Below are 10,196 nucleotides of genomic sequence, written 5' to 3'. Positions count from 1 at the left end.
ATCAACTCCTGCTAAGGGTAAATTAATACAGAGCCATAGAATATACAGTATGAGAACTTTTATAAAACATCTATTCTGTGCAAATACAAAAACTATCACTGTGGCACCCATGTCAAATAGCTTTGAGCGTGTTTATATTTGTGTTTGCTAGGTCCGAGGGTTATTGGGGCTGAAGTCGACTATGTCATATACTATTCTCACTACATGAAAGATCAAACAGGATGTTTTCAAATTCACTCATTCTGGTTCAATAGTACCGTGAGCTAAGTCACATTCAAGATGCTCAAAAGAGATGTATCAGATTCAGTGCAGAAAGCAATTGTGGAAAACAGAGGAGTACAAAAACATAACTGACGAGGGTGTAAAAAGGCTTATCTTCCAGGAAGATCCTTTCAACATTTAGATAAAGCATAGTTTTACAGAGAATGTATAATCCTGAGTGACAAAACGATCCCTCTACAGCTAATGTTTCAGTTAACCTAATGTCCTCTGAAGACATCTAAGAGGCTTAACTGAATAGCAGAGTTGCTGCTTTCTTTTCAATCTCTGAACTTTTATCTACACAAAATGCGCACATTTATAATTAAACAACATTTCTGTGTAAAAGCTCTTTCATTTACTGGTGCTCTTATGTACAAAATAAACTTATTAAAATGCTTTGTGTTTTTACATTTACACGCTGTGTATTTTTGTGGTTGCGCTACAAGTCTTTAATCCTGGCACCACTGCTTCCTCCCATAAATTCAAAGTTATTCATCTACCTGACCTGCTACCCATGATTTTATATTTATACTCCCTCCTCCCCAAAATCAATTCCCTGCACCATTCTATGTGGATACAGACTGTCCACATCCTCTGAGCTCACTCCATTCAAAGTAATTTCTCCAACTGATTATTTCTTGTTCTTGCTCTTTCCACTAACTCTTTCTTTCTGCCCATCTCTGCTTCATTATTCATAAGGGGAAAGCATGTGTCTAATTAGGAGAGCCATGTTGGATTATAGAGCCATTTCTCCCTGGGGAGAAATCCTGCTGAGTCTGCAGAGAGTCCAAGTAACAAAGAAAAAAAGTGACTCCACAGTTCACACTATATTCAAAAACAATACTCTGAAACATTTAGTAGTCTCAGATAACTCCCTGTCTGTGTGTGTGCGCACTTGTGTTTGCCGGTGGACAGAAGAGCTGTTAATGGTCACTAGGATTAGGTTTCCAATAATAGATTCTCTATTACAATGGTTGATGAGGTAAGCACAGGAATGACTACCTTATATAACAATCAATTAGTGTGTGTGTGTGTGTGTGTGCTTGTGTGTGTGCATGTTTGTTCATGCATAAAACAGGAGGAGGAACACTTTAAACGCCTCTGTAACAATATAACATCATTCTTATCACATTATACTAAGACCACAAAGCAAACAGTGAGTCAACCTCACCAGTTCGATGTGAGTGGACCTATACACTTCAAACCCCTCGGTGTGTATCCTGTACAATACACATAATAGCTGACAGCAATTGCTGTCTCACCTAAAAACAGTGTGGTGTGCAGCTCCTGTCAGGTATAATAAAGTTCTTGTCTTTTAATTTGCCATGGTTGTGTCTAAACATAACCTGCCAGAATAATTAATGCTAACCATGTGGAGTTACATTAAGATTAATTTGAATAAAAGTGGCAGGAAAACATGCAGTCAGCAAATACATAATGGTGATTTGTTTAGATTTTTCAGTCAGAATAAGTTTATGGTGGTCAGTGGGAAAGTTTGAGGGCAGGAAAGAGCTAAAAACTGTGTAAATATGTTGCAGCTCATAAAGACATTTTGAGGGATGTAAGTCTTACAATACTGTGCCATAGTGTGTTGTGTGTGTGTTTGTATCCCGATGTGTGTCCTACCTATTAGCCTTGAGGTTTTTCAGGCGAGCCTCCAGGTCATTTAGCAGGTTGACCTTTTTGCTGCACTGAGAACAGAAGACGTCCATCGGTTCACCAGTGTAATGCTGACGCACCTTACGAGGAGTTTGGCCCGCACTGTTAACACACACAGAGACACACACACGTTTAATCTGCAGATAAATTTAGAAGAACTCATTTTAAAATAACTGGTTTTGCTTTACTTGCGCATGTGTTAACATACAAACACAAATTGAGTGTGTAGAGAAATGAGGCTACCACATACATATACAACCACATAACCGGTGCCAATACACCTAGAACCCTAACCGTAATCCATTGGCTATGCACTAAATAACCTTAATAAATATTTTTTACTGAAACAGAGCAAAAGAGGTAATAAAGAGTGAAAGAAAAAAGTTCTAAATGTCTATGAGATGAACCATATCTTCTGGGACAGTATGTTGGGAAGGTGCTGACACTCAAAGCAAGGCAGCAAAACAATGACCTCATTACCAAACCTTTTACCAAAAGTCATAACGCATTGTCATTTCCAAGGTCTGACAACATGAAGAACCACTCCCAGATTTTGTTATAGTTTCACAAGTCAACACAGTTCACAGTTGAGTTTTAAAATTTGAACCTCAAACTCAAAAACTCAATAAGTCAACAGTTTTGGTTTAGGAGCCACTAAAATTAGTGAGTGTACCTTTAACCCACTTTGTACTGTAGTTATTCAAACTTCTTTCCCATGCTGAGTTGCCTAAGACTTCTTGTAAATCTGGGCCTCATTTTGAATTTAAATCTCCACGCCAACTCCATTTGGTGAGTTTTGTCTGCTTGGTATGCGTGGAAGGAGCATAGAGCAGTCTATCGGCCGGGAGACTTAATCCCATTAAACACAGGCCTTTGATGAATATTAATGTGGCCTTAAGGGCAAGAACTCCTAAGCTACATTTCTACAGTCAAAACTCAGAATAATATGAGTCAGGTAATGATGCTGGAGTTTGTGGAATGGAGCCTCAAGTCCATCATTTTTAATAGAGCTGAAGCTACAGAAACTAGCCACCTTTGAGAAATAACAAAGAAGCCTACGCACAAGTAAAATAATTATAATATATAATAATCTGCACAGTGGATCCCAGCCCCTGGTCTGCAGACTAGTGCTGGGCCACTAAACATTTGCTACTGGGCCTAGAGGAAATGCTGAGCAATAATTATATATCTTCATAGCTATTTGTAGGTTAATTACCTTAACCTTGCCACTCCCTGTCACACCCAAAACAACAGGACACTGATTTTGAACTGAAGTTGGTCATGAGTACACGACATAATCAATCCGTCATCACCCGCTTAGCTACACAATTAGTGTGTGCGGTGATTTGATTACTTTTGCTAAGCTAACATGGTTAAAAAGCAAAAACATCAAGAGTTTGAGAGAGAGTCTGACACAACTTGAGAGTTTCTTCGGAGGAGGTAGGGGAGAGACCTAAAATGCATGTTTTAATATCCAGATGTGTGCTTTTTATTGTGGTTGTGGCAATGTAAAAACCACTGCAGCAGCAGATCTTTTAAATGATCAGGGATTGCACAAGAATGACCTGATGTTATCTATTTGAGGCAATTGTTTCATAATCAAATTAGATGACAATGTTTCTTTGTCTAACTCTCTCTTACCTAGAGGGAACAGATGAGCCAAGGTCGGAGTATCCGTTGGTACGAGTCTCGTCGTCCGGGCAGGGGCTGCTGGGAGCGTAGTCTGGTTCCTCCCCTTCTCCGTAGTCCTCAAACTGCTCCTCGTTCAGAGAAGCTGAAGAACGCGTTGATAGGTCAGAGGTCACTGAGATACTGGTGTGACCACACCTGAGGAAAAAGAGTGTTATACTTACTTACACTCTGCATACATAATCCTTATTATCATTTTGGGTGGTGAACTAAAACAAAAAGTAATTTGTTTCAGATTCTGATTAAATGAATGAATGGTGAGCATAATCAATTGTGGACTAAAGGAAGTTTTAGAGACCATGAAGCAAACAGGGAAGCAGAAGTAAAAAAAAGTTGGGACTGTTCTTACTTGTCCCCAGGGAAAAAGAGATCCCCCAGCGATTCCTCCTTGTCCCCTGGTCTGCTCAGCCCGTCTGACGTGTCAGACCCTTGAGTGCTTTCCACGGCACTGTCTCTGTCTGATTCCCTCTCCCTGCCTTCGTCTGCCACCTCCTCCTCAGCCTCCTCCACCTCTCCCGGGAACAGTTGGCACTCAGGGACGGGGTCAGGATAGGCCCGTGTGCACATGATGACCGGACAAACCCGCTCCACCTCACCGCCCTGGAGAATCATGGGAAGAAAGGCAAAGACAGAGAGGAAGGAGGGGGAGAAAGATTTGATTGATGAGTAAGTTTACAGAAGCATTTACAGACACCTGTAAAAACAGAAACAGAGCTTGACTGCGGGTTTTGTGAAACCATTAATTACTTTCCAGTGATAGCATCATTTGCAATAGCATTATGTTCTGTTGCAAGCAAACATCCATAAATCTACTTCATTTATAAAAGAAGCTCTTTATAACTTCAGATCTTGCCACATAACTATCATGTTGTCACATGTAATTTTGTCGTGGAATTAAAGTACTACAGTGATCGTATTGTTTGCGGTCTTGGCTTGGCAAAAAAAAAGCAATAACTCTCCAAAATATATACAAATTTTTCATAATTTTTTTTGACAAAGTAAGTACCTTAACTTGTTTTTAATTTTTGTAGAGCTGAACATTTGTGGATTCTATTTTAGGGGGGACTTCCCATTTAGTAAATTCCTTCACTGTGGGAATGGACTTAAGTTGACATAGAAAGTCTGGAGGGCTAGAAGGGTGAAAGGGCAACAGGTCAAAGGTCGCAGGTCCCGCTCCATCTAGTTTCACTCTTTAACGGCTCAACTCTCGTCTAATGCAACAGAGAACAAGGACTTATCTCAGGATGACTGAACAGCTGAAACACACAGCAGCATGAAGGAGGAGGGCAGGTGAAGAGGTAATCAGCAGGGTGACTAATATATCGGGTAGGAAGTAAAAGAAAGGTGGAGGGGTAGTGAAATAGACATGGATGGCGGTATGGATGGATGTGGGGATGAAGAATAAGTACAGAAGAGAAGAATACAGCAAACAAGTGAGGAGCAAAAAGAGAGGGCATAAGGAACAAAGCCAAGAAGTAATGAAAGCAAGGGTTAGATTAGACGAGACGAGTGTGAGAGCTGTGAAGAAAGATGTAGGAGAGACAGAGAGATAACGAAGTAGCTTGAGGACAGTCAGGTCTGCATTAGCCACCATTACAGACTACTAAAAGATTTCAGCAACTAATACTGCACTCTAAGACTGCACTCTGTTTCTTTTACACTCACACAGCGTTGTGTCACTATCTTTGTGGGGACATGAAGACATAATGCCTTCCCTAGCCCCTTACCCTAACCTTAACCATCACAACTACATGCCTAACCTTAACCGTTACCCCAACCCGAACCTTAAAACTTGGCCCTCAAAAAGCCCTTTAAACTTGTGGGGTCCAGCATTTTGGTCTCCACAAAGACTACAAGTATAATTGAGTCCAAGTTTTTGGATGAATATAGTAAAACAAGCCCACACACACGCAACCCTGATTTTTCATCTTTTAAGCTCCACAGATGTAGAAATCCTGGCTGAAGAGTGAATTTTCAATCCCATACTAGGGACGTATACCAGAAGATATAGAATATAGAAAGCAATTGACAAAAATCCAAATAGCTCTCTTTGCAATTTTGCAAGCACTTTTGAGTTGATTTGTTATGGCAAAATATTGAATGCCAGATTATCTGTTCTGAATAATGTATTGATATTTGTTTACATCCCTATCCCACACCAAACCAACACACACACACACACACACACACACGCCTATGTACACTTAAATTAAAAAGCACCCTCTCAACTCATAAACTGAGGCTCTGTACTCTTACAAAGACCCAACATGGGGTCTGGTGCTGAGTCACAAAGAATAAAAAGAAAGGATAAAGGTTCCCTGCAGCAGAAAAAGAAACTGTGAGAGGCAAGAAAATAGGAAGCCCCACCCCTCCGTACTCCACACCACACCACACAACAGTCCAAAATACTGAACAAGCTAACACAGAAAGGAAAGTTTGACACCTGTTGTACTCATTCTGAGGAGGAGAGCAGAGAAAGTTCATATGTAATACAACGTAGCCTACATAATATTAACAAATAATGTTAGAACTAGTCAAAAATTTAAAAAAAATTAAGAAAACATAAGTACATTGCACTCTGCAAGTCACTTTGAGTTAAGGAAAATAGTGAAAAAATGATGATCAAGGGAGAAGCTGTGTGTTTGTGTGTGTGTGTGTGTGTGTTTACAGTATGTCTATCTCCAGAAAAGCCTAGGGGCTGTAACTGCCAAAACATGAGCCTACAGAGTTGTTTTGAGCTGCTTGATTCCTCATAGCACAAACACAGCTATAACCTGCCAAACAGCGTCCAACCTGCCAGTGGCTTTGAACCAAGGACACCAAAGTGCGTTTAACTGCAGCGGCTCTTACTGGCGCCTGACGCACCTTCACATCAACCTTTAGCCAAAGGAGTATTTTTATTATTTTTATCATCATAAAATGTTTGCTTGGGCCAAAACAGTTCTGTTAATTATGATTCATCAGCAGGTGTTATAAGATGGATTAACCTACGACTGTCTGAAGCCTTTCAGTGTTTGGTAGTACTCCTAATGTATTATACAACTTCTATTCTGGTGTATTTGTTTTGCAGGATGGTATTTTTACATATCAAAAGCATTTTTCAAAAGGCAATGGAACCCTGCTTAATAATACCCACAAACTAATACCAACACAAGATTATTATTATTACTTTCAATCTTACTAATATTATGTAATGCTTATGCCTTATACTGAGAATGTTTACCAAATATAATGTTAAATAGTTCCAAGAAATAACAAAAATGTTTTACCTGATAGAGAATATATACTGTATTTTGATATAAAAACAGATATAAAAACATTATAAAAAGTGTGCAGCTTCAGATCATAACTTTTTTCATGTTACTTTAAATAAAATAGGAAAAAGATTTCTGATCTCTCTGTGAGGCGGGAGCTGCAGGGTCTGACCTAGTTAAAACAGACTTCCTATCATTTCTTCTTGCTTCTCTTTCCACTCTCCCAGGTGAGACTAATATCAAAGATGAAAAAGAGATAAAGAAGACAAAAAAACAATTCTGTCTCCTTTTCTGAGATGATAATTGAGATGAGTGAACAGATCCTTTGGTCTGTGTTTATGGTCAATTCGTGTCTGGTAATGTCTCTTTTCTTTTGATTGTATGTATGTTAAGAACAACTATGAGCCAAATGTGTATGTGTGTATGCTCTCTCTGTCCAGCTACCCCCTCAGCCCAACCCAAAGCCCCATCCAGGTGCTAGACTTCTATATATCAATCATCACTGAATTATTTACATGCAACAGATTTATTACATGTCATTTTTTCACTTGTCATGTGTGGCTGGATATGAATGTGAAGTTTAGCTTTTCACTGGGAAAATAAAGGTTATACACCTTTAGCTTTAGCACAGACACGAAGATTGTTAGTCCAGATTTTCCCATGTAGAGAAACTATTGTGCAGCATGAATAGTTATGTTTGAGTATGAGCCAGAGTAAGAGGGTCTACAACAGCCAGGCTCTCAGAGAAGAATGGATTATTTACATCCACTGCAGCTGCAACAGACATGTAACAAGTGAGGAGAGAAGAGACAGAGGGACAAAAAATAAAGAGAATGGACACTTGTCACTTTTCTACGGGAAGCTAAAGATAGAGAGCATGAGATCACCACGTCATGTGGAGAGAAATATAAGAGAGAGACAGATAGTAGAGCCAAGAAAAGACTAGAGGCAACTTAAAAAAGCAAGAAGCACTGCTGCTATATCTGTTCAACACACACACCTCAACTTTGGAAATCTGACAGGAAAAAAAATTTGACCTCCTAATTAACTTCCAGTTAAACTTGGCAGCGACAGTTGTTTTTTCAGCAGTGCATAGATGGATGTTTATGTAATATGAGTGATGACCACCAATCACACTATGTTGACACAGTCCTGAAGCTCAAAATGTTGAGTAATGTATTTGTCATGCTGCAGTTGTTGAACAACACTGTACAGAAAATTGTGAGATATAAATGATGTTATTGTATTGCAATTACTGCTACAATACCGGTTGCTAGGGAGGCGGACGTACAGTATGCACATTTAAGGATACACTGATAAGTTTATGTCAAGCTCTTCCTACCCATATACACTTGCAACATTACTTCCTCTAACATGACCTGCAGTCAAATCATTAACCCATCCAAAATACGTGATGCAAATTCCTCTTGGACACAAATATGACAGAGGCATAAACATCAAAGGTTATTCTAAGGAAGTCCAGTCAAATTAACTTGGTGTTCATGGGACACAGAATGTAGAGGATGAGACAAAGATTCACAGCAAACATTTTAACATGTCAGAGCAGGAAAGGCACAGGTGTAATTAATTAATAACATGATGTCAGATCCCAGGTACAGGGCTCTGCTAGGATGCATGATGGCCTACAGGCGCACTCAAATGACAGATCTGTAATAAATGTTATTAGTTACACATACACTTGGGTTTGCCATTCTAGAGGACACTGACAAATTACACATTTTGTCGTTTCATTTGGACGTTTCCTGCTAGTAAGTAAAAAACTATTATCATTATTAACTATTCATCTTCTGAAAAAAAGTTTAAGAAAATGTACAAGATTATTCTGTTTCTTTCTCTTCACTGTCTTGACATTTCATTCTGTTTTACACTTAGAGCTAGAGTTAACTTTACTGGCTGAGTATTTGGACACATACAAGCAATTTGACTCCTGTTTTTTGGTAGCTCATCAATGTACTTTCATTCAGTGCCAGCACAATCTTGTATATAATAAAAGCACACACACACACACACACACACACAAAACACACCCAGAGAATGACAGACAGAGTGACATGAAGTAATTACTTCAAGAAAGGCCAATTATGTGAGGTTAGTGTTCAATATCAAAGTCATCAAAGGCCCAAACACTTTATCAGGTTGAACTACATTGTTGCAGCCGTCATTAAAAAAATCCACCACCTCGCCTCACACCCCTTTAGTCTATGCTGAGTGCTGAGTGTCAATGCAATTTTAGTGCTGAACAGATCATTAATCTGCCCTTCACAGTGGAGAATTAAGTGTATGACCGTGCATTTCAAGGCACCTATTGATCTAAATTTAAAAAGAGGGAGAAGATGGCTTTGAGCTGACTGGGCAAGAGTGGTACAACCTGAAGGTCTCATTTTCTCTGCTGATTGAAAATGCTGCCAGTAGAGTGATATTCCCACATGTGTCTGATTTTGCTTCACTTAATTATCATAAACTTGTTTTTTTAAATACTTTACAACTTTTGCAGAATTTTCCATGAAAACATCTCACCAAACAAAGAATATAGGCAGATAGCGACAAAAATATTAATAAATGACTCAAGTTGCTGCAAGTTAATCTGGATTAGATATTTTCTCAATAAAAAACTGCATTTGAAAAGTTTATGCTTCCTCCTTTAAAAGAGATACTGCAGTCTCATAAGGCTTTAAGGAGAATGATTCTGAGAGAAGGGTCCGGCTGTGCACTGTAGCTCAGGGAGCATGGCGTGAGCGCGGGTCTTGGTGTAGGTCAAAGTTCTTCAGTCTAGAAGGTGGGATTTGAATAAGAAGACGATAACATATTGCAGCAGGTAGGTAATCACATCTCAGTGCAGCAAAAGTTGAACTTATGATGTTATTGGACAAATAAGTACAATTATTATTTTAAAATAAAAGTTATTCATTTCAGCTGTTTATTAATCTAAATAATCATATAATCTTTAAAAATAATCATTTTATCAATCTAAAATTTTGTGTTTATATTAAGATCCTTACCCACATTTTTATTGTTCTGTGTTTTTTTAAAATCTTATTTTATTATATTGTGGTATTTTATTCTGTTTTATTAATTTTATATGCAACATTTGTGTACATCCTCAATAAACTTGTCTTTGGTTTTCTATTTGTGCCTGCTTACTATGCCAACATGCAATGGGACTGTTGATACTGCTAGCCTTTGATATCCAGCTTTCACTGGTGTGGAAGCATGCATATCAAGATCAGAGTTTAGGTTTAAAATTTTTTATGTAGTATTAATGGAAGTTAATATTAATATTTTTTGTCAATGAACTGAATGTACAGGTAGCCA

At 38.6% G+C, this 10,196-nt stretch overlaps 1 protein-coding gene across 4 annotated transcripts in view; it reads right to left on the bottom strand.

Moving 5' to 3' along the window:
- Positions 1 to 10,196, bottom strand: part of rab11fip4b (RAB11 family interacting protein 4 (class II) b) — a 59,922-nt gene that overhangs the window by 14,273 nt on the left and 35,453 nt on the right. For all 4 annotated transcript variants that reach the window (XR_006824846.1, XM_046047874.1, XM_046047876.1 and 1 more), the window contains 3 exons: positions 3,959 to 4,209; positions 3,562 to 3,747; positions 1,888 to 2,022 (listed from right to left, as the gene is read on the bottom strand). Coding sequence is in view for 3 of the 4 variants with exons in the window: in XM_046047874.1 (XP_045903830.1) it covers positions 1,888 to 2,022; positions 3,562 to 3,747; positions 3,959 to 4,209 (572 nt within the window). In the remaining variant the exon portion in view is untranslated. The remainder of the gene's footprint in view (positions 1 to 1,887; positions 2,023 to 3,561; positions 3,748 to 3,958; positions 4,210 to 10,196) is intronic.

Source organism: Micropterus dolomieu, linkage group LG04 (genome assembly GCF_021292245.1).
Source record: "Micropterus dolomieu isolate WLL.071019.BEF.003 ecotype Adirondacks linkage group LG04, ASM2129224v1, whole genome shotgun sequence".
Taxonomy (NCBI): Eukaryota; Metazoa; Chordata; class Actinopteri; order Centrarchiformes; family Centrarchidae; genus Micropterus; species Micropterus dolomieu.
The sequence above is the reverse complement of the archived record's forward strand: the minus strand, read 5'-3'. Positions and strand labels throughout refer to the sequence as shown.